Raw genomic sequence first — 25,609 nt, 5'->3', positions numbered from 1 at the left:
ATAACACAGGCTTAATTATCCACAGTTTGATTATCCAGTGTTGACACGGTTTTTATGACTAAGTCACCCTTGAGACACTCAGAATCTGGAAATCCCAACCACAGATAAAAATTTCCTTGCAGCTACATAAAGTCACAGTGTTTTTCTGACAAACTTTGGCTGAGAGTTTTGAGCATTTTTAACTTATCGGGCTTGCAGAGCATTTTACAAGGAGAGTGAAGTCTTAAAGCATAAATCATTGACTTAAAGGAAAACAACTGTGTAACAATATTACACGATACACAGAACAGGATGCACTTGGATTCCAGTTTCTGTTCATTGGCTCACCAGAGAGGAGGATCATAAATCAGAAATAGAGAATGGAAATCAAAGAAAAGTAACAGGAAGTGTCAAAATGAAAACCTGGCAGAAATTACCAATAGGAGGAAAAGAAAAAGGACTCCAGATGTTAAAAAAAAAAAAAAAAAAAGATTCAACGAACAAAAGATCTACAAGCAGAAAAGAAAAAAAATGATAGCTTGGGTGGGGGGCTTCTCCTCATTCTTTCTCACATACAAGCGAGGTCTAGGGAGGCAAGAAAATATGTATCTGAGAAGATGGGGGAGGCAAGGGGGGGGGGGGGAAATAGCCATATAAACATCACCTCCCCTCCTTTCTTCCCATGAAGCACAACTCTGGAAACTCTGATCCTAGAAATATTTCAACTGAGCTCACAATTCAAAAGGTTCATTAAATCCAGGATTATTACCATGAGAGAACTTGATCAGAGCAGCCAGACTGTAATGTTTAAGGGGTTCTTTATTTCCACATACCTACGTGCTGCAGAGCTCGGAGTCACATGGCGAGCATGTGAAGCCCTGACCAGCACAGCACCAAGCCTTTTCCTCTGGGGCCATCTACCGGCAAAGCAAAGCAAAGCGGTGCTGGACCGGCTTCTCTGTGTGCTCCTGCCATGGTCACTTCACGAGGTGCGCTGCAGGAGAATGGTCACGCACCATTTCTCACGGAGCTGTACTCCAAGTTGTGTCGGAAGCCGTGGTCTTTCTGCAAGCCGGTGTGCCCCGCACGATGCCCACGGTGCGGGAGGTGGCTGCAAAGCACCTTTGGTCACGGCGGCTGGGAAAGTGCTCAAAGTCCATCCAGCTGCACTCGCAAACTTGAGAAGTGAATTTATCATTCTCGTCCGGAAAGAATTAACAGGAAAATCCTCAACAAATGAGTTCAAGCCTAAATTAACTAGATCGATCTGTAAATCTTCCCATACTTCACTTGCGATCACAGATGTTCCCCTCCTTTCCCCAAGCATGTGTCCTATTTAAATCCAACTACGTCCCGAAATTTTAATAATTAAGGAGTTAAGGTACTCTAAATCCTTCCTCCAACAAAAAACTCCACCCAAGATTAATTTATTCACCTCAGACTTTTTCAAACAAAGCTGTGAGTGTATGAATTAAGTTACAGGCTGATACTTAGAAAGACAAAACCGTTAACTGATCCATATTTAGTTTTTTAAAGAACCAAGCTGAACAGTAGACTCCTGAATCAAGAATAGATTACATTTTTATTTGTCATGATCATTTCAGGGTAAATGTTACCAGCTGGTATATACTTGTATCATGCTTCTACTGAACTACAATGTATTACTGTAAACTCGTTATTAAACTGCTTAACTCAAGAATGGCTGGAAGTTTAAGGCTATCATTAGAAAAAGAAAAAAAGAAAAGTCCAACCAACAAAACCAACTAACTAACCACGCTTCCCCACCCAAATCAAATACCTTGCTCCCCTTACCTGCCCCCTGCACACTTTACAGGTTTAATGACTGTTTGAGCAACATTCATAAACCCTACTGTAAATTGAGGAAAACCTCAGTCGCAGCACTTTCCATACAAAAATAAATTCATGTTTTAAGGAACCAAAATATCCCTACTTATTAACAGAAAATGTATGCTGACCCACCAAGAGCCACTGACATCTGAAAGGCTTATACTATCTTTAAAAGAGTTTTCTCTCTCAAAACTGAGAAATTGATATGCTTTACAATTTAAGAGATTCAGTTGTTACAATTTAAGATTATACAATCTTTTATTTGCATTTCATTTAAGCACAAAGCTTTTCCACCAGAGTACCTCACCTGCTTTCTGTGCTAGATTTGTCTACTTAGCTCTATTCCACTGTAGCCACGGACCCAAGGAAGCGGTAAAAGCCCCTTGCTATACACACAGGCCCAGATGGCATGTGCTTGTACGTGATCACCGAACTGGAAAGTTTCAACATATCAGCCATCTGACCGCAAGATTTCAAAAACGAAAAATTTGTGATTTTCTGTGTAAGGACTGTTATAGCAGCCACTGCTCTGAGGTGAAAAATGAACTATGTGCTTCTTAGAGATAAAGACGATCACAATCGTTAAGTTACTGTTACAAACCCTTAGCAGCGCAGACATCAGAAGTAATACTTGGTCTGTTTATGCATCAGTTATTTTCATGAGAAAGTTACAAAGCTTTTCAATTGTTTCATACTCCTCAAGACTCCGGGACTCAGAAACACCTCCTCAAATTTGAGGCATCTCAGAAAGGCCACAGAAGACATAACACACATTCTTTGGTATTTTTGGCATTCTGCTGCATTGTAATGATACTTAAACCTCAATACTAAGTCTGGCAAATCTGTACTGTAAAGATGCTGGAGTTCTTAACAAAACAAGCCCTTTTTTATCTGCTGGCTGGCCATGTAACATATAAAGCAAACCTGTCAAGCTAACAAAACCCAGTGCTTCTCCACAGCCTGCAGCCAATGAAAAATCCCCTCGAGTGACATATCCCAGGAGACTTCTGGAGCAGTGCGAAGTCATATCTGGGAGAGTGTCTGGCCAAAGACCAAGTATGAGGTCTTCATGTTCCTCAGTTGTTTCTTTATCTAGAATGCTGGGAGGGTCACTTTCTAGAGCCTCCACATTATCTTTCTTCTCTTCCTCCTCCTCCTCCTCCTTTGTCGTCTTCTTCTTCTTCTTCTTCTTCTTCTCCTCTTTTAGCTTCTGTACTTTGTGCTTGAATATGTCACGATGCTTGGGTTCCTGAGGACCGCAGAAGAGTTTGTCTTTGCTTAAATGCAGCAAGTCATCTTCTGTTGGGATGCAAATCATGGCGTGTAATTCAGGGTTCCCCTTTCTCAAGAGAGACAAGTTGACCCATACGAGAGCCCTGGGATAGCGCATCAAGATTGGTAAAAAGACATCCTCAGTCATTTCCTTTTGTCCAAGTCGGGAAATAAGGCGGATTCGACGATCTTTTCCAGAAGTGGGATAGCACCAGGCTGCTACCTGCATTAGCAATTTCTTGCTCCTATTAAAAAGTTTTAAAAATAAACATCAAGGATAGTTATTAACAAGTAGCACAAGAGAAATCCAGAAACTCACTTATTTACAAGACCATGATCAAGGAAGCCCAGGGGCTTTCTGTAACCTTCTGAGCCGATGTTTGTATCACTCAGCACAAAAAGAACAGGGGTGAGTGGAATTCATGTGTTAGGGTACTTCTTAAGGAGACATTCCATGTTAAAACCTGCTTTAATTGCAAACACTTTAAAACCTTCAGTGACACTCATTCAGTCCTGAACTGCCAGTATTTTCTTCCTCTAGTAACTACACAAAAACAGGAGACCTGCATTCAGACACTTTCCAAACACTGTTGCTGCCCTCATGTGTTGCACTGAAATGCAGGAGATTCTATTTTCTTTGCAGATATGTAAGTAGTGCAAGAACCACCTGAGATGGTGCATTAGAAAAGAGTATGCAAGCTGATATACACAGCAATTTTTAAGTCACAAATATAGGCCTCAAAGCTCTGCCTGCCTAGAAGCAGGCACTGCATGTCAACTCCAAAATGTTAAATTCAAGACTGTTATATTTAAGATAATTCCTTACTTCATCTAGTCACAGTGTTTGCTGGAGAAAAACAGGACTTCCACTCAACAGCAAAATTCTGGTCCTCAGCAAAACTATTTAATCTCCTCCTCATTGTATTTGGATCAATTCATTCTCTCAACTTAATAATCAAAGCTGAGCTGTTCCTTTTCCCAATTCAATTATTTCTAATAAAGGAATGACACCTCACGTGGTTGTATCATTTTGACATACCTGAGAACAACAAAGTCTCTTGTCATAGCTTCATCTCTCTCACCAAAGTTTTGGCTGCCTGGATCATCCTCTCTCTTTATGGCACCTTCAGAGCTTGTGATTTCCATGGTCTCCTCTACCTCACCAGTCTCAGAGGAAGCTTCTTTGACCACTTCTGGTTCGGGGTCACAAAATCCATTCCCTTCAGTCGCACAGTGCTCAGAGTGTGGTGAAGAAGGGCAGAGAAATTCTTCTGAATCGTTCATTCTTCTTTCCCAGTTCTTCGTCAGCTGCCCCCAAGGACAGATGAAAGGGGACAGAGTGCCCAGCTTGACATAGTTTGCCCTTTTTGCAGGGGGACGCCTAATGATAAATCAAGTAGGTAAGAATATTTCTTTCCTAGGCCCTTATTTCAAATTAGGGCTTCAAAAGGCTAAATGCCTATTTTGCCATACTGATCTACGGTGTTTTGAAAACAAGTATTTAGAACAGAAAGCTACCTGTGCATTCACTTGGTAATCTCATTGACCAGTAACTCTGAAGTTACACTTCTAGACAACACTGTTGTATTTCTGCCCTCTACATCCTTTCAGCCATTCTGGATACTTCTACTTACTACAACTGACACCACCGCCATTTCCTCTGAATTTCTCCCACCTCTGAATTTCTCCTACTTCTCCTTCCTAGTCCAAAGGGAAACCGACACCAGTTTGTCCAGAAGACACTTCTAGCTGACCAGTAAGTATGGTTAAGAGTTCTATGTTTATTGCAATGAAAACAAAGGCAAACTGCAGAATACCTAGTATTAAAAATAGTATTTAAAAGGTTGACACTGAAATACACCCCTTTGTTCACTTTATCCTTTATCACAGAATACTACTCTAATGTTCTGCCTTTGCTTTCTCCTCCCTCCTCCCATTTGCTGCTAAGGTTGCTTGAAATAAGTTGTTACGCAGCCTTCTTAGAGCCTTGTAACTGAGCATATGTCTGGAAATAGAAGGTTTTAGTTCATTTATACGGCCTGTTTAGCAGAGTCTTTCTGTTATGTACAGCTTGGATTTTTTTCTCCTTTAAATAATACTTGAATTTAAAACTCTAGTAAAATATCTTCATAAAGTCCAAGTCTAAATGAACACAACAACAGATAATTAAGGAACTACTTTAAGCAGCATTACTTCTTTTCCCATTCTTATGATCAGTCCTGAAATCAGTATTACCGTTTGAACTTTTCAAGAAGGGTGGCTTCCAGTTCTTTGGCAAACTGCATTCCCGCTGGGCAATCTGGGAAATCATTTGGAGTGTGAGGTGTTCTTTGATATTCAGAATGCTTTGCAGCCTCTTGCAAGCCACCAACTCGTACACCTCGATATATCTGTTATAAAAACCAAAACCCCAAAAAAGCCATGTTTGTATTGATTCCTGGTTACTAACTGAAACAAGACATTAATACTCCTGAAGCTACTGCCTTAAAAAATTGAAAGTACTGCTTCAGCTTTCGAAAAAAATCAACTTAAGTATGGTTTCCACAGTTCTAAATGATGACTTCAACAAAAATATTAGTCATGTTCTTTAAGATTGTTTGGAAAAATAATCAACAAAAATAAAGAGAATTTCACAGGTTCTGATCTTGTATGTTGCCAGGAACGTTGAGAGAGCTGGAGATGTTCAGCCTGAAGAAGAAAAGGCTCCAGGAAGACCTCATTGCAGCCTTCCAGTACTTAGAGGAGGCTTATAAAAAAGACAGAGAGTGACTTTTTTTCCACAAGCAGTGATAGGACAAGCAGGTATGGCTTTAAACTAGAAGAGGGAAGATTTAGATTAAATGTTGGAAAAAAAAAATCTTCACTCAGAGGGTGATGAGGCCCTGGCACAGGCTGCCCAGAGAAGCTGTGGATGCCCCATCCCTGGAGGTGCTCAAGGCCAGCCTGGATGGGGCTTTGGGCAACCTGGTCTGGTGGGAGGTGTCCCTGCCCAGGGCAGGGGGGTTGGAACCAGATGGGCTTTACGGTCCCTTTCAACCCAAACCATTCTATGAATGCGCTATTAATTTCATAAAATCACTGTTCAATTATTGTAATACAATAGGTGCCACTGCACCCTCTCCACTCAAAATTAGAAAGTTAACTGTAGAAAGGCACTGTAACAACCGTCTAAACATTCAAAAGTAGCATACTCCTAACAGCACCAAGAAAATATTCAGCCTAACTTCCAACTTTGCGTTTCAAGCTCCCCTCAAATCAGAGGCAACAGAATGTTGTCAGAACAGTGGAGATAGCCAAGCTGGAAATGGATTAGCAGCTGGCATCAAATGAGTTCTCTTCAGAGACATATGCTCTTGGAAACACAAAACCCAAGAGCTATAGCATTAGCTTTCTTTTCATAGTCCCCACGCTTCAAGCTTCAAGCTGCCACGTGGGCACAGTTATACCCAACAGAACACTGGGGATTTTGATCCTCTGATGGTGAATTGATTACACCATGTGAAGTATGCTAAAATCAGTATTTCAAACCAAATGACATCATTGTTGTATTTACTTGCCATTTCCAAGGAAAGTCACTTACAAAAGGAATCCAGAAAGCCATGCCCCAGCCCTTTGGTAGATAGATATCCCAGCCACTCCCCCATCCTGGTCGATCTTCTCCAGCCATTTTTCCTGGCTGTTGCACCAACAGTATGGGAATCTTAGACTCACAAGGACCCAAATCGAGCTGTGATCCAGGTACCAATAACTGGGCTCTCATTTGGTTTAAATCCTGAGAAGGAGGAGAAATTTCCCGTAAGTTAGTAACCTTTTTCCCTCTTCCAGATAACGTTCTGAGACACAGACATGAGATAACTTATGACGAGGAAAAATAAATTAGAAACTTTCTACACATTTGAATTGACCATCATTGAGGCACAAAATATACCTTTAGAAAAAAAAGTAAACTTTTTTCCCTCTCTTGTAACTTCCATATTCCTTAATGGATGGCAGGTATTGAAACTCAAAAGCAAAAATGTACAGCAAAGATGAGAAAGAAAAGCAAGTATTCCAACTTGATTCTTATAGATTTATGCACAAGACTAGACTGAGCTGGTGCTTTCAGAAAATCTGCCGATACATGGATAAAATCTGAACTATATCCAGGGAGATGGAAACAGCATTTAGTCATGAATCAGTTTTGCATGAAGCATGCTGGCACCAAGGCTTTGTCAATCACTCGTTGTTATATTTCATTGTACAGCATTATGAATACATTTATGAGAAGAAGAACGCCAGACTGCAACTTTATACGTCCCTTCTGCATCAGCTGTTTTTGTAAGGTAAACATTACATTTCACAACAGCAGGAAGACCACAAAGACTGTGCTGATCCCATTATATGCTAGTGTAACATTTTGGAAGCATTTTGCTTTTTTACACTGTGGTGGTCAATTTGAAAGAACACAAAACTAATTTGCATCGCAAGAATATTTGGAGAGATGTTTCTGCCATATGAACATTTTCTCTTTGGGTTATAATGGTGCCAAAATGTATCACCTCTTGTGACTAGATCACCTTTTCGCCCATTCAGTTGTGGGTTGCTCCAATAGAAATGTCAAAATAGAAGGTTTCAAACCTGTAAGAGCACATTTAAAGCTGTCTAGAAATCACAGGTATTACCCAGAATGACACAACACAGCGTGTTGCAGTTCACGACCAGAAGGATCTACTTAGTCTCATTTTCCTTTCTTTTGTCAGAAGAATCCACCTAGCTTTGACTGAGGAGTAAAAGGACAGAGCCTCCCTTTGCCACTTTGTCGCTTTTTATCTGCTATACACGAGTTAAGGTGATGTAGGAAAATCCAATTCCAAATCTTTCAGGTAAATAAACCTACGATGATTTAGTCCTGTGGACAATCCAGTAAAGCTTTCTTTTAAGTGAATCACAAACACTGGTCATACAAGAACATTACATAAATGCTACAGAATAGACACTTAATCTCAGTAGTTGGATACTACTACATTAGTAAACTACTGCTTTTGGAGTTAAATAAGTTTCAGGAGTCTCATATATGGACCGTTAACCATTTTCTCCACGGCAATCCACCTTGTTAGTTACCTGCTCTGAAATTTTATTTTCAGTGACGTTCTTACAGATGTCCTGGTCCCAGATAAAGCTGTGAGCGCACTCAACGGGTACACCCTCCAGGTACAGCTGCCTAACTTTATCATTATCTACAAAAGAAGAGAACCTTCAAGCAAAATTCACATTTTTGCAGTTTAAATTTCAAATTATCGAAACCACTCCAATATCATGAGTACAATGAGCAAACTGGAAAAAAAAAAAACACTACTGAGAGGTTAACAGTCATCAGAGTGTCTGGAATATATCTTAACACACATTTTTCCAAATACAGAACATGAAATAAACTACCTGTTAGTCTTAGAAGAATTAACCTTGAGTTTTCTTACAGACATTCCCTAGTAGAAGTGACATCACATTTGGCAATGTTAGTTACATACTTAGGAAGCAACTTTTAATATTCTGGAATTTGGCGTTCCAGGAAAAGTATGCAGCTCACCCAGGTTTGGTAAAAAAGCAATGTTACAAAGTCTGAAATAAGTCCTAAGCACTTTTCAGATAAGTGAATCTGACCTTTAAAAAGTGTACATACAGGCAATATTTTTACGGATACGACTACAATGCAGTATTTATTTAGCACTAGCTTTCCACTCCCTGGATCATTTCAGGCTCTGCACTTCAAGGAAGGGTATTAGTATGTCTGCTTTGAGTATGTCTGCACAGTCCCACTGCGTAAGTGAGTGTGTACTACTGAAGATGATAACAGTTCATCATTTGGGGTATTAAACCTACCTCTGCTTCAACTCCCCAGTCCAAGCAAAATAGAGAAAAACTATGGGTTAAAAACCTACAGGTTAAAAGCATTCAGCATTCCATATGTGGTACGCAGTGCACGCCAATCCATATTCTGAGTAAAATAATCCTTACCAACAAATGATACAACGAAGCTATTAATAGTTATGTGATTAAAACTCACTGCCCACTGAGTTATGTGATTAAAACTCACTGCTGCTCATTTTGCAATCTACAGTCTTACATATTAAAGGAACAATTTGTTTGTTTGTTTTTTTTAAATAATGTTTTGTCTTTTGAAAGACAAAATTCAGGTAATTTTTCCAGTTAATGTGGACAAAGACTTGGTGCACAGAAGACAGGGATTGTTCAGTAGTCCTAACTATACAATAGATACTACCAAACATAATTGCAATAATTACTTGTTAAAAAAATACATACTGTCCATAGTAATTACAGTTGCAAAAATCAACAGAAACATTTAATATGGCAACACTCCGGATAGCCTGATGGCGCTATTAACCTGATACTTGCTAAGCATTCTTGCTGATAAGATACATTTACATACAATGATGAGGAAGAAATACTAAAACAGTAATCAGATTAGGGTGGCATTCCTTCAAATTAAGAAGGACTCTGCATTTTACTGTGGACATCTTCACAAAATTAATGTAAAGACTCCAAATAAATTATTACAGTTCTTAATTTACAATAAAGATCCAAAATATAAATGTCATTTTGGGCATCCATTCCAGGTACATGCACTAGCAGGCAATCACCTAATAGCTGTTTCATTTAGAACGGCCAACAGATCTTCTTCTCTACCCACTGGGTACAGACCTCTCCTCTATACAGCACAGAATTAAGGTTTGTAGCAGAAGGACTACAACTGCAATGTACAGCACAGCAAGATCTAGCGGAAACAGAAAATTTTATTTTGTAAGGTTTCCAGTTTATTAAAACAAACAAACCAAACACAGAAAGAGCCATGCTATGGATGACAACTAAAAAGAAAATCTTTAGTCCTTGCCAATTTAGCCACAAGAATTCCTTCTGTGATCCAAAATTCAATCAATAACCTGAGGAGGAACCTGAAAAGGTTCTACGTTCCCAGAGGAAAAGCACGTTCTGTCTGGAGATACAGCAAATATCAACGAACTGAAGGAAGGAGAAAAAGACAGCAAAAACGTGAGTAGTTGTGGTAGGGAATTCCTTCCTGACTCTTAGAGACAACCAAGGTGAACGTAATTACAGGCAAATGGAAGGTAAGGGAAGGGCCTTTCCCATCTTCTGTACAGAAAGTATTTGTGAACATTAGAATCTCTTTAGGTTACATTATTTAAACATGTTCTACTTCCTTCAACTGTAAATTCTTCACTGTAACTTTTTCTGAATTATTTTTTTACCTCTTATCTCTATTACCACAGCTGAGATAATGCTATCCCTGCCATTCTTGGAGTTCTTTGGAATTCCTATATTGTAGGGCATGATTTATCTTTTTTTTTTGCCTACAGTCCACCCAATATTCTCCTCACTACCCTAAAATCTTTAACATCATACATTCTTTTACCTTGATCTCCATTCAACCTGGAGAATCCCATCTCTCTGCAAAGCATACTGTAATTCAAACTGTAGCCTTTTCCTGTTTTCTTCACTCAACAACGTAAGATTTCTGGAGAAATAACCCTACTGATGAATAATTTGCTAATGATATTGGAAGTGAGATGTTGCAGCTAGTACAGGAAATGAGGGAGCTGCATTACTAAGCACAGAAAGCTCAATGACAATCAGCATGTTACCTGCTTCTGCTGATGTCAAAGGTTGGTGCTCAAACAATACTGGCAGAGAAAAAGTTTTGTTTCATTTCATATTGTTGTTCTGATGTGTAACTGATTACCTTAGCAATCTTACAAGACAGAAGTAAGGTTAAGAGTGCTTCTACTTGAAATTTTTCTTTCTGTCTGTGAGAAGCAGCAGCAGAAGCAAAAAAAAAAGTACTGTTAGGGAACAGTTTCACAGCGTGTATGCGGGGGGTACCAGGAGAACCAATGCAAAGGGCTGGATACCTAAACCACTGCAAGAATGTGTTTATTGGCAAAGAATCAGGCTCTGTGTTTGCAGAAGTAACTTTAGCTCACTTATCTTTCATGATGCATTCTCCTTATACGCATCTCATTCACTGACTGTTTAGAGGCTCCACCATACCCCATGCTGAGCAGCAGAATTTGTATTCTCCCATAAGACAGCAGCAGTGTATCAAAATGTCGGAAGAGTACTTTAAAACGGAGAGAAGACTAACGCTAATTTGCGGTCATGTAAGTACTGACCGCTTGCTGGGAGGCTCGACTTCCAGAAGGCATAAACCTGCTGAGAAGGCAGTGAAAAGTGATTTATTCACAAACTCTCTATCCCACAGCCTAAAGAAATGAGGTCAGTTCCGTGAATAAACACACAGCCTGAACCCATGCATATGCATTCAGGAGTGTGAGTAACTGGAAAAGACTGAAGTTACCTTTGGTTAACACGTCACCCACAGGGGGAAAACTACACAGGCATGACCTTAGAACAGCTTTTTGAAAACAAAATAAAATAAAAGGAATATGGATAGATCCATGTCATTTCACAGATTTCACGTATGACGATCCACGGACAGAGATGAGGGCCGTAACTTACCTAAACTATTTGCACATCTGACAAGCGATGCATCTCTAAATTAGTAAGCACTGGCTAAGAAAATCTATTGGTTTTTACCCATTGAAGAACAAGAGACTAAAGCAAATATACAATCTGCTACCATAAGCAGTGTCATTTCGATCTTACTAATATTAATCCCAATAGCATTGGAATGTCCAGGAAGCAAAAAGAGGAAAAAAGTGTGGAATAGAGCAAGGGTTCCTTTTTATTGCTCAGTCAACGTGACATGTCATTAAGACAAATAGCTAGTACCATTTCTTACATAAAGGTCATCTTACCACATTACCACATCTGAGTAAGGTTATATCAAAACCAAGGCTCAGAAAGTTTATGTAGTTCTAAGGCTCGTAAAAAGATTTCCTCTTACAGAAGGAGCAAATTAAAACCATTTCAATGGAATTACAGACCTCATCTTCCATCAGTGGATCAACTATCTAGAATAAAGGCCTAACTTTTTTTTTGTGGGTGTTACTGTGGAAACATTGGTAATATCATTGCCGTAGTAATGTATATACTATGTGCCAAGATTAAATTCCCTCATTATTTTTGTTTAAACAAATTGCCCTTCATAAATTTGAAGAGGAGGATAGAATCCCTTCCTGGATCACTCCTCACAAAAGAACCAGTGTAAGCAGGACAGAACCGTTTGGAAAAAATGCTGGTAAAACTGGTAAATCAAACTCAAATAACCCCTGGGAACATGTTGCTTTTGATGACATTCTTGCTGGATATTTCAGTAATATGACTCCAAGTGTGGACAATAATAGGGTTCTGGGGAAGAGTGCAACACTATGATCAGTATGCAGTGATGTCATTCTAGACATTTATGGCTTACAAACTTCAAGTTAGAGGCGATCTTTCTGCATCGAATGGCCTTCAATAGTTTCTCCTCCGTTTATTTAATGGATTTTTAAACTCCTGCAAATCCACCAGGCAATCAAGGAGGTTGATAGGAACAAAGAACAAATACAGTTGATAGATAGAGCAACAAAACGTGCAACAAAACCACATGCTCCAACAAGATCACAAACTAAGCTGCACATAGTTTCAGGTCCTGAAACAGTAAACAGTGTGAAGAATGGATAATGCCTGCAGATAGAGAATAGATACAAAACATATTTTGCACAGTAACTGATTATGCCTAGGATTCCTTTTATTAGTACAGATGCAATTTTACTTTTTCTTCAAAAACACTAAGAATCAAAAGCATGTGAAGGCTTTCCTTGACTAGAAAATTATAAAAGTATCTGAGTTTAATAAACTAACATGGATAGATTTTCTAGAAGTTTTTCAAAAATGTAACTTCTCTTAGCTACTTGAACAAGTAAACCGATTAAGGCAGAGATACAGCACTGGTAGTAGCTGTCACATAGTCAATTACCAAGTCAGGATGGGAACAAGAGTCTTTGGAGAGTAACAGTAGCCTCTCTTTTCAACTAACACTTGAGGCTGAGAGGAGAGTGGTAGTTATATCTCAGTCTTGAGGTTTCTAAGTAGGAGAGATGAACTACCACACCATACGATTTAGCCACTGCACATCTAATGGGTACACAGCAGACTGTGAATAACCCTCTAAGTCATCCCACACAGCATTAGGAAGTCATTCAGGTGGGAAACATGGAGAACAGCAGCCATTCCTGTTCCCTCCCTACTGCTTCTTGTAGCAGGGCTGTTCTCTCCCTTTCTGCTCCCTTACCATGATGTCCTTTTGATTTTCTGTTAGAAGACAGCTGTATTATCTATCTACCTTCATTCTTCTGCTTACTTTTAACCTATCAGGTAGTGATGTGTCTGTGCAACATCAAGTCCTTTAGCAGGACCTAAATTAAAAGGTATCTCACACAGTTTACTTTTTCTTGCTAGCTGATCAAGGGCTTTCTCCCTGACCTGAATAGAAGTCAGAGAGGGGAGGTAATATTTTGAGCTTATGATAAAATAAAATTTTTAAAAAATCTCAGAAAGGAACCAGAAAGTGACACCAGATTTTCTGAATGTTTGTGGTTTAGAAGATTTTTTTTGCAAGTAGAAAGACCTTGAAGATGGCCATTTCTAGCCAGCCAAAGAAAGACAGGCATAGGTACCTACTTCCTCTTGTCTCCCTGCCCTACATCATTACTTCTTTACCATGTCTCTCCTTCCTGAGGGACGACCATCTCTGGCAGTGGGACAGAAACTGCTATGTGCCTTTTCCACTGCTTAGAAGCCTTCCACTGAACTCGCCTTCTTGAACGCATCTTCACAGACATGACAAGCAGAATGAAAGGGAACAGACTACTTCTTGTGGTCGCTAACTCCTTTACCAGCTCAAACAAGTCTCTGTAAACAAGTGGTGTATAGCTCACCTTACTCCTCGGGACGAAGGAACCAAAGTAGAGGTCACATATGCAGCAACATTTCCAACACGAACATTAATGATGAGAATGTAGCTAAGCAGAACTAATAAACAGAAGAAAGGCTGTTCTACATACAGAGGTTAAAATAGGAGGATATAAGAAAACCTGAATAGGAAGAGTTGTGCTAAAAGAGAGCTAAAAGATGGTAACCTAAATCAGCATTCAACCTGGTTTTCAGTGAAAGCTAAGGCTAGATTATTCTAGTATCTTGTAAACACACCACCAAGGAAACGAAGTATTTTGAAGTCTCTGGCAACTTCACTTGTCTTGTTTGCTAGCTGACTATTCTGTTTCTCACACTAAGTTAGCCAGGCTGTGTCCAATCAACCTAATTGTAAATGCCTACACAGCACTGTACACAAATCCCATTGTGTATGTTCTTGCACGTTTTTCAAGGACGTTCAAATCCAACTGATTTTGTATTTTGCACTGAAACGTTGTGCAAGTCAGCACTGAAATGAGTCTACGTAGTCACCCATGCATCTTTTGTTTTCAAGGAAGATACCGTCTTGACCATTTGAAATACTAACCTTGCAATTTATTTTTTTTCTCCCTAGTGAATTTGCAAATTTCACCATTCAAAGACTATAAACCAGAAACAGCAGGCATCTTCTTGGAGAGAGAGACAGCACCTGGAAGACTAAATACTGAACAGAAACTGAGCATCTTTTAGCACCTGGTTGGCCTTGCCAGGATTCGAACCTGGATCATCTGTATGGTCAGACAGAGGCTTCCACTGAGCACAAGACCAGCTTTGGTGCACATCCCTCCCTCACAATTGCTGTTCTAAAACCTATGCACTCTATGCAATTTTCAGGCTGCTTCTGTTCTGACAAGGCAAGTAGAAAGAGGAAGGAAACATTCTGAAAGCTAATGCTAGAGGAAAACAGCAAGAAAAAAAATCAGTAGAATATGACAGTAAATGAAAACAGAAGTGTAGAAAGAAACTGAATCTCTTGCCTTTGTCAGTTTCACACACAATATAAGCAAGGCATTTTACCTTGGTATTTTTCAGGGTCTGGCATGGCTTTTCTCTTCTTTTTTGGCAGATTTACTCGAGGATCTCCAACAGTGAGGCCCAGTATTGTACCTGGTGGCATTTCTGATGGTGAACTTATCCCTTTAAAAATACATAGATGAACACTGCCATGAAACCACAAATAAATTTGCAATCTTCTTCTGCACTGTTATTTTGTGCATTTTTGCCTGCAGGGATGTGACACCACTAGAAGCCAGAGATGCAAGCCAGAGTACTCAGTTTAGCATGTTTTGAAAACTCACCAATGCTTGTTAAATGTCCAATAACAAAAGACAACAACAGCAGCATAAGACTTAGTCTGCAATTATACTTATGCTTAGCATAGAAATGAGGTCACTCGCTCAACTTACAGACTCATATTCATCCTTTACGTTTGGCACAACTCTTAAGTAACAAACCTTTCTTTTCTACTTTTCTTCCAGAGAAAGGGAAAAAAAAATGTAATTTTTACCTCATCTTGTCCAATCTGAGGCTTAACTGCTTGAGACTGGGGAGCTTGAGTATAATTTGAGATCTAACATCACCAGCTCTTTATCTGCTTTCAGAGCTAAAAACTAAGATGTTGTTTACTTTGTATTTTACATCTCAGCCAAGTAAACAAATGCTCATTAGGAACAAAAACATGCAAAGCAAGACAAAATGCTTTCAGTTTGAGCAGGAGTCTACCATGTTATCTGAGGAGGCAGTTTACAACTTATTGTCTTAAGTGTGTGTATATACGTGAGTGATATAGTCCAACATAAACTATATCCCATCAACAACTTCAAATCCAAGTTCACAAAGACAAGAAACAAGATTTATCTGTTTAAGAGTTTGGACTACACAGAGGACTTAATGTTCCCTTTAAAAAAACATCAGCGTAGCTATCCTCAAACCTTTGACATTGTCACAGTAATTACCTATATACATACTCACTAGCATCACTATCTTGATGAAGCAAAAAAAAAAGCCTTTCCAAATCTAAGCCAACTTGTTAGCATGCCAGTTTTGACCGCTAGAACCTAAGAATTTTCCCTTCCTCCCATTTCACCCATGCCCAAATACCTTCTAATAGCTCAAAGATAGCAGTTTGACGTTGATGAAGAGATACTTTTTCAGAGTCCTTGCAGTTTTCTACCCACCACTTATTCAGTTCCGATTCTGAATCTGCCATCTCCTGGAAAACAACACCATCTAATTAACTCAAGTAGTAATTTAGTATTTTCTATCAGTACGAATTCAATCTCAGTTTGTCTTAATCACTATGATTATTTTCTTCCAGGTTTCAAACCAAAATCATTTATTTCTGATGCAGCTTATTCCTATATTCCACTTTATAATATCCCTCCAATAAGCACGTTCAATTTAACCTGTGTTCCAAAAGTAAACAAAGCAATCCACAATCCTTCCTAACTCTGTAGTCGGTAATTTCTTATAGAAAGCCAGAAATTTTATGGCCTTCTCATGTTTGCTGCAAGAGACAACAAAATCCCACACTGAAACCACAGAGATGCTACACGCCAAGAGGTGGACAAAATACTAAATCCTGTAGAAATTATGCATTTGATTTAAAATACAAGTCTTCTATACTTTTCATGCCTTGCTCTACAGAGTGCTCTAGCTTGTTGCTTGAGAAACATGATCTATAGATCGCCAAAGACAGCATGAATTATTCTAGACCTCTCAACACAATGTGTCCCTACTAAACTTTCAGAGCCCACTCAATAGTGTCATAGCTTCTGTGTTCTTCCTACCCACACTTGAAGTCCATACAGAGCTCCTCCTGAGATCAGCATCAGTCAAGGGGCTCAATATAGAGAAGCTAACAGAGTAAAAATACTTATTTTAAAGGCTAACCTGTGTAAGGCTAGACAGTTTGTGATTCTTTCTAGCAAAAAGAAGTTTGCGCACCCTAGAAACCTTATTAAAGCTACAGTAGTATCCAACTTGCTATTTTCCTTACTGTTTGGAGGGAAGCAGCTTTCAGGGTCTCTGTAAGGACACAGTGTGATAGCGGGCCGATCAGTCGATATCTGAGAATCTCCATAGTTCGATCACTGAAACAGAGGGAAGTTTCACCTGAGTGTATGCTTGTAGAGCACACTATTTTTCCCCCAGTACTTTGTTAAGCTATAATCCATCTACTTTTAACTGGTTATAGGTCACAGTTTCTGACTCTACTGTGAACAAACCTGATCACAACACCAGTAGTTTGTGAGATCCATGAGTAGGACTGCAACGGATCTCTAGTGCCATCACCAATTATTTTTTTCACTGGCACAGTTTTTTCTCCTTCTTTATCCTCTTTCTTTCTTTTTTTGCCAAGGCTCACAACGACATCCATTTGTTCTTCCTCTTGAACTGATGTTGTAACTGGCTCAGGAATACAGACTTTTTCAGGCTCTGAACACTGAAAAATTTCTTTTAACTCATTCAGTATGTCCTAAAGAGAAGTCAAAAGTTTGGATTAGGAGGATGAGCAGGGCATTACAAAGCTTAAGTACAATTTTAAGAATTACACTCTAGCATTTTAATTTCTTATAAGGATTTAAGGGAATGATCTTCATTCTGCTTAAGTCCATGCCTTACTATCAAGTGCTGAATGTAATACTGTTGCCAGGAAATTACTGTCACTCAAATTAATGGAAGAAAAATTGCAAGTGTACAGTTTATTTTATTTACTTATTGAAGTTCATAGCTAAGAAGCAGATTATGATTACCTGTGATGACAGCAACCAAACAGCCCGTCATGGGTGGCAGTGAGAAGGAAGCAAATCAAGCAACAGCACATTGTGAACGTACCCCAAGGGAAGTGTCACTAGAAAAACTTGAACAAGCTCACAACAAAAAAACTCAGAGGCATGCACCTTAAGAACAAGTTGCAGAACACAAATATGGTCAGTGTGAAAACAGTGCTGTAATTTTTAATTCCTAAGGCCAAGTACTACAACTGTCTCTTCTACACCTTTCAGAAAGTATCTCCAGCATAAGGAATAGATAATGCATGAACAAATTGGAATTCAACTATGAAAAACAAAATACCTGTTTGAGAGCTGGATGCATCCAGATCCATAACTGTCTGTTTTCAGACCCATCCCTGGGTTTCCAAATAAACGTAACGGGACCAAGCGTATCCTTAGGATAGCGATCTGCTCGGTAAAGATTCAGGGAACCCTGGAATCTTCCAGACAGACAACGCGCCACTCCAAATGTCAATCCTGAAGAAGAAGATACTTATTGAAAAACAAAATTGTTTAAGAAACAAAAAAAAAAAAAAAGAAGTTCAGTCTGGCTGTTAAGACAGTACCAAATAAAGAAGACAATAATAATTCATTTACTACAAGACAAATGAAAATAAGAAATCGTGGTCCTAGTATAGGACATTTTAATCATGTTTTCCATCCAAAAATCACAACTAAGTATCAACTGTTATTACTTCTCAGACTGCTGGCATATTAAGAAGGGAAAAGGATGAGTCAACCTTTGGTCTGTTCAGAATCTTAACTTTATTTCAAACTAGTTAAATTTTACCTGTGTCAACACTACATATTCGAGCAAGTTGCTTCAGAAGCTCATTCTCTTTACCAGTCAATTCCAGGCAACAGTAATATGATAAATCCTGAAACAACAGAATAGCGGTAAAGTGAGAATAACTCCTGCAAGTGAACCTGGCAAGGAAAAATCAGATGGAGCTCCATGATTTAAGCTGTAGCAGTATTTTTTCATTCACTGAAATCTGAGTCAAAGAGAAAACATTTTCCTTTCTAACTTAACATTGCTAGTTAAAGGACAGCTGTCAGGCATTTCTCGTTCAAGAACCAACCTTCCCCTTGAACCAAGGGATCAGAAAGGTCACACAATAAAGCACCTGTCTTCAACAGCACCCTGCTCTGGAAGAAGATACAGGGATTCACTTCATTTCTAAGCTCTTATGGTTGAAAATGGAGTATTTCAGTCACAGTTACCTTTTTAATACATAAGACTCTTCTATAGGCTCACCTTGTTCTCTTTGATGCTCTCCACCTTTCACTGCAGTTATGAAATTATTCATTTCATAGATAGCAGTTATTAACAGCTGACACAACATTACTTCAAAGAGACAGAAACACTTATAACTGAAGAGTTAATTACTTCAACTTTGCAAAATAACAAAGAAAACAGATGCAAACGTGGTACCTGAAGAAGGCAGTGATTTGTCATGGCTCGGTAGCAAGCCCTGTAGCACTTCTCTGTAGGGCTGTCTCCTAAACAGTATCCCCATTTTTTTACCATATGAAATCTCTTTGCATGCCAAATATGCGTTTCCAGCCAAATATTCTTTCTTTGCCTGCGATTAAACTCTGCTACCAAATTCACGTGGCGCCTTCTAGCCTTGCGACATTTAGTCTTTGACTGTTCTTTTTTCTGATGTACAGCCTTCTCTGCCTGTTTTTAAAAGAGAGGACATCAAAGTAAATCTCGAAAGGACAAACTTGTGTTGAAGAAAAAGGTTAACATATACAAGGATACAGAAAGCATTAGCATAATCTAAACTATACTTTATCCTGATGTTATTTCTCCATAACTCTACCACTTCATTTGAGGGTAACTAACAGATGGAAATTTTATATGCAAGCCCCATCCATACAAGCACATCAAAGTTTGACTTGAACCCACAGTTAAACCAAAATCCCCAGACGTTCAGAAACTTACCAGTGAACAGTAAGATCTGTTGGGTGGTGAGGCCCTGGCACAGGCTGCCCAGAGAAGCTGTGGATGCCCCATCCCTGGGGGTGCTCAAGGCCAGGCTGGATGGGGCTTTGGGCAACCTGGTCTGGGGGGAGGTGTCCCTGCCCATGGCAGGGGGGTTGAACTTAGATGATCCTTAAGGTCCCTTCCAACCAAAACCATTCTGTGATTCTGCTACTTCCTGTGCCAACATCAGTATAGCCACGTGAACAAAAGAACATGATACTTGGAAAACCTCGAAATCTGAGCTTGTACAGAAGCAGTATGGACTCAAAGACTGGCAGGTAGGACCTGAGGATTGTTAGAGTCTCTACAGTGTGCAGAAGCAAACAAGAAAGGGCCGTTCGTGATGTAAAACCAAATTGCTGGTAACGACCCAGTCAAGAATAGAATCACTAAGAGCGAATGCATGGCTGAAGAGGAAAGCTTGCCTCTCCAGTTTTTATTTGTCTTTCTATGAAGAGAAGTAGCAGAAAGAAATAGGGACTGTAGGGGAAAAATAAATCAACAAATACTTCTTACGATGCCCATTGTGGGCTCGCCAAGAAATGGCTGACAACAGACCATCGGTTGTAAGGGTAACAGCAGAGGAATGGGAACGCTAGAAAGTCACTGCCCTGAGCAGAGGAAACACTGAAATGACCCACAATGTCAAGGCAGACAGGCACAGAAGAATAAAACAAGTTCCAAGTCGCGATCACACTCATGTGATTGCCTGCAGAAAAGGCAACAGAAGCCACTGGGACAATGGTACGTAACTGATTTGTTCAGAAAGACAACTAGAGAAAAAAGTGATGTGGTACTGTAGACAAAAAATGCATTTGTCTTCAAACTTGTGAAGAGGTAAGAGAGAGTCTAGGTAAGTTTTTGCATGAAAGTGGTCACATTAAAGGATCTAAGAAAACAAAGAAAGTGCTGCAGAATCAGAACAGTAACTTTGAAGAAGCAGACTTCGAACACCAAAAACTAATAGGCAGAACCTTTAGAAAGGGAAATGGCTCAGAAGACACAAAAGCCCCAAGAAACCATGAAACAAAAAACCTGCGTAGGCACACAAACTACACAAAAAGACCCGAAGAGAGAGAATAGAGCATAAGAAATACAGCTACATGACCTCAAAAATCCAAGAATCATACGAGTGAAAACAAGGATGGATAAGAGTGAGTATATACAGAGAAGTTAGAAATGCTTCCACATGAAATGAGTTAATAAAGTAGGACACAAAAGAAGAAATATAAACATGAAAGAAATCTAGATTAACAAGGACAGAATGTGTAACCATGCAAAACAGCCCATGCTGTTTATGCCAAACTGTATAAAATCTCATCATGACTAACAAAGCAAAAAGAATGCCAACCAGAGCAATTAAAAAAAAAAAAAAAAAGAGATGCAGGTTATGAAGGTCTAATAAACCACACCCTAAGGAACATGAGCAGAAGTACTTGAAGCAATTTCTGAATCATGAATCTTCGGGAACTCGGAAGGAAGGGGTAAGATCTCACAGAACTTGAAAAAGGCAAAGCTAGGGGGAGAAAGCGTGCAAGAAATATGTCAATCAACCAACCTTAACGCATAGAAAACTTATCAGGAAAACTCATTTGATCATTTTAAGAAGTGTCCAGAGAAAGTATAGTGATCAATGACAAACATCAGACAGAATCAGACAGATACCTTTTTTTAAAATACATATTAATGTCGTAGTGGATTAGGAGCAAGTAGCTACACAGGAGCATTCTGACTAAATGCTGAGATGCCGCTCCAAAATGAGTTTCATGAGAAACCAGAAATACTCATTAGCAGGTCTGAAGCTGCATGCAGCTGCCAGCTACTCCAGCGTATGTCAGAGCTGTAACACATGAACAATTGCAGGAATGAGCTGTGATGGTTTGAGTCCAGCAGGGTCACATCTCAAAGCAGTGGCGGGTGCAAGCTAGGCAGGTGTTATTCAGGACTCCTGGAACCCAGATTCACTGCCCAAACAAACCCTCCTGCAGTAAGGGTTCTATCACTACTCCAGTAACTTTTCAAGTTGTCCAATAATCACAGAGACAAGTTGTTAGTGAGATCTACCTGAGCCACCATCTAAAACTGAGAAGTTTCTGCATTTTGGATCCAAATATCAGCCAAAGTTTGTGTACCCACAGAAGTTTTGCAGACCAGCTCAGGTCTAAACATTAACAAACGTACAGCTGAACACCATACACCAGCTATGCCCACGATACAGTTTAGCAAATACTATCAAAACACACTTATACCTCTTTTCTGGCAATCTCTTGCAGCCTCCTGGGTAGGCGTTTAATATTGTGACTCATAGCTCGCCTTCGCATGTGCCTAGGTAGCGTCTGGAAAACTAGTGAGTTTGAAGACTTTTGCGTAACTGCTTTCAACATGGCTTTCATCTCAGCAGCACGAGCTTGAGCAAAGGTAGACACTGCAATGAAAAGAACCGTATCAGAGCACGACAAACGGCAAAAATCAAAGAAGGGGACGCTACACAAATTCCTGAACTCCCAGCGGAGTATTTCTGCTACATCCATCCAATGACTTCTTGAGGTAAAAGAAAATACTGTGTACTGTCTATTACTGAAGTAACAACTATTCTTTAGATATTCTGAAGCTTACATATTTATTTAAGCACATACTTGGACATGAATGACTCTAAAAAGCTGTGGTGTAACCAACAAGTTCTATTTGCATCAAGTACTTCCTTACTAGATTAGAGTAGCAATGTTTTCAGATGGTACTAAGAGAGATGTAAAAGCTTCATCATGGAAAAACAGGAAGCAGTAGTTGTATTACATCCTGTTTTAAAATGATCAAATAAAGAGCCAGAGGGTGATTTTGTTTTATACTTACAGAAGTGTATTCATTATCATAGCACTGCCACATTTTGAAAAACTAATTTGTCTCTTTGTTCTCCTAAACAAATATTCTGTTAGAAGAAAAGCTGTCTTTAACTCACATCATGAGCATAAACAGTTTCACTGGCTACATTAAAAACAGATGACTGTCAGTACTCATTTTATTGGTAAACAGAAAGCAAAATGCACACCCCTCATCACAAGTAAGTGCAATTTTTCAACTCAGAAGTCTGAAAGGACTCACTGAACAACATCTGGTCGTTCATTCTGGTACACAAGTATATCTGTATTTTGGAGAAAATCAGGAAAAACAGAAGACCAAATGGACACGCCAAACACAGCATCAGTTCTGATTTTTGCTATTTCACAAAACCAAAGACAGACAGCACACAAATAGCAGCAGGTTGCCCTGGAAATTGTGGCCTTTTTTTGTATATACAAACCTGTTATGTATCTAGGTATTTCCTCAGAAGCACTCTGGTGTCCTCCTTGCCATCCTCCTCTTCCTCTGCCTCTCTCTCCTCTATTTTGTTCTCTGGGAAAATACTGGTCTTTCCTGTAGGGAGGCCCGGATGACTGATGCGCAAATTTCTGCTGTTGATACTGCTGCTCGGAACGAACATCTCCTGAAGGGTTTAGAAATGAACAGAGGTAACAGAAATACAAAGTCATCTGAGCAATGGATAAATGCTAAACCATCCTTTCTAATACAATTACATTACACACACCTCCTACTATATTTAACATGTACCTGAAAAAGCCATGAGAAAACAGAAATAAGTTCTTTTTCATCAGAAGAGACAAAAAATTTGAGCTGCCCAGCAGCAAGCTGCGGTAGATTAAGGAGTTTTTACACATTTTGAAAATGGTACCCAACTCAGACTTTGCCTCCAATGCTCTATCAGGCCCAATAAGAAAGACCTGATCAAAATCAGCCTATACTGACCGCCATCAGTAGTGGTTCTTATTATTGTCTAGTCGGGGTTTCAGTATGACACCAGCAAAGGTAATATTTTACCCATAACCATATGTATTTTTGTCTAGTATCGTATCTTCTAGCTTAAATAAGTCTCGTGTGTGTATTTCTATTACAGCAGTAAGTAAATTCAGCATGATACAGGTATGTTGGTGCAGTAAGTTACACACTCTTCTGGTGCAGGCATCTACATCAACATCAAAATTAAATAACAAAAATCTAGAGAAATACCCCTCAAGAGGGACAAGCACCTTAACAGCATTGCAAGGAAGTTTAAGAGAGCCCTGAAGTCCATAGTGAAGGATGAGCTTATATTCAACCTACGCAATTAAATCTTGGTTAGGATTTTGGGTGCAACTTGATATAAGGCTGTCAGGCAGCTCGTGCTGGGTATCTGGACTAAAGAGAGCCCATACAGCCATTTCTTCCAACCCACCCACTGCACCAAGTCAAGTACTAGCAGTAACGCAGGGCCATACGTTTCAGGGAGCCCCTCCCCTGATAATTATCCTGTGTCAGAGGGAATGGGCAGGAGATTAAAAAAAAAAAAAAAAAATCAGTTTTCAGGTTGATGAGCTTCCTAAACAAGTTTAACGTATTGTCCCATAAATTCTGCCACTGGCATGAGGAACACACAGCCTGGAGGAGCAGATACCCCTCCAGTAGCCTCAATTTAAACGAGCTTAGAGCAGCAAGGAACCTCCCTCTTCTGTTTCAAGCAATTGTGAAACTGAAGTTTCACATTCAGCAAGAATGCTGTTCCAGCTCGTGTAACCAGCTCAGAAGCAACCACACATTATGCAGCATATATATATATATATATGTATATATACGCACACTTTGGGATAGAAAGAAAAGTAAGTTCTCATGTGGAATAATTCCCTGATCTGAGTTTGCCACATGGCTGGGAGCAGTACTATCCAGACAGTGAGGTAAGGGTGGGGAGGAAGTAGCTGGGAGATAGGGATGGAGGCTGGAGCCAGCAAATTTGTGGAAACCTACAGCCCAAGTCAACTGAAAGAGGAGAGCTGAATGGCAACTAACTCATATCACAAACACACCTTCCACTGTTAGGTTAGCCTAAAAATGGAGGAACTGAATACTTTAATAAGATGGAAAAAGAGTGTTTCAAAAGGTAGTGACTGATTTAACACCCAAAGAAAAATCAGATGATTTTAGGTATTACATAGATTCATAGTTTTATAACTCTTCTGTATTTTTTTCCTTGTTTCTGCAGAACTAGCCCCATAAAACCAAGATACTCACTAACACTACAGGATAACGTTATGCATATGCTATTCAGCAGAGCAGAAAATTATAACCACGTAATCTTTTAAGTTCCTTACTAAAAGGAAAAGGCAGAAAGCAGTGTTTAATCCGATAGCACTGCTTTGAGGACACTGCAAACCCCTCAGCCGGGGCTGGCCATAATTTGCTGCATCATCCTGTCTGCCTCAGCACCGTCCGCTCGATATGCAGGAACATTTAAACATCATTTTTTCACCCCAAAATAGAGAGGCAACGCGCCAACCTCCGAATACTGCGCTCTTTGTATTTTTTCCCCAAAATAATATAGGTTAAAATAAAAGAAATCTAAGCCTGACTGAGGCGTGAGGTGGCACACGCAGACCAGGGGGCAGCGGGCAGGTCCCCCCTGAGGAGCCGTGAGGGGACCCTGAGGGGGCCGTACCTGGGGGCGGGCAGGGCCTGGGGCCGCCGGCGAGCACGGATCCCGGCTCAGCAGGCATGGTGACGCTGGCCGGCTGGTTCCTCATCTTCTTGGCCCGCTTCTTCTCCCTCGCGCCGGACATGGCCGCCGGGGGTGAGAGGACACACACGGGGAGCAGGGGAGGAGGACACGCGGTGCCGGTACCGGCCCCGGTGCACGCCGCGGCCTCACCTCACCACACGCCGCCTCCCGAGCACCACAGTGCGCATGCGCACCGCGCCACAGCCGCCTTCCTCGGACTACATCTCCCATAAA

The 25,609-nt window shown here is 40.0% G+C and overlaps 1 protein-coding gene across 1 annotated transcript; it reads right to left on the bottom strand.

Annotated features, from left to right (window-relative positions):
* Positions 1 to 1,542: 1,542 nt before the first annotated feature.
* POP1 (POP1 homolog, ribonuclease P/MRP subunit) lies at positions 1,543 to 25,563 on the bottom strand. Its single transcript, XM_013179987.3, has 15 exons — positions 25,316 to 25,563; positions 23,093 to 23,275; positions 22,044 to 22,219; positions 19,237 to 19,485; positions 18,592 to 18,679; positions 18,103 to 18,278; positions 17,253 to 17,503; positions 17,024 to 17,117; positions 16,126 to 16,237; positions 15,043 to 15,162; positions 8,200 to 8,315; positions 6,680 to 6,871; positions 5,335 to 5,489; positions 4,139 to 4,480; positions 1,543 to 3,344 (listed from the first exon to the last, which is right to left on the bottom strand). The coding sequence occupies exons 1-15, from the start codon at positions 25,434 to 25,436 to the stop codon at positions 2,642 to 2,644; spliced, it is 3,078 nt and encodes a 1,025-aa protein (XP_013035441.3). The 5' UTR covers positions 25,437 to 25,563; the 3' UTR covers positions 1,543 to 2,641.
* Between the last annotated feature and the right edge of the window lie 46 nt (positions 25,564 to 25,609).

Source organism: Anser cygnoides, chromosome 2 (genome assembly GCF_040182565.1).
Source record: "Anser cygnoides isolate HZ-2024a breed goose chromosome 2, Taihu_goose_T2T_genome, whole genome shotgun sequence".
Classification (NCBI taxonomy): domain Eukaryota; kingdom Metazoa; phylum Chordata; class Aves; order Anseriformes; family Anatidae; genus Anser; species Anser cygnoides.
Note: the sequence above shows the minus strand (reverse complement) of the source record. Positions and strands in the feature narration are given on the sequence as shown.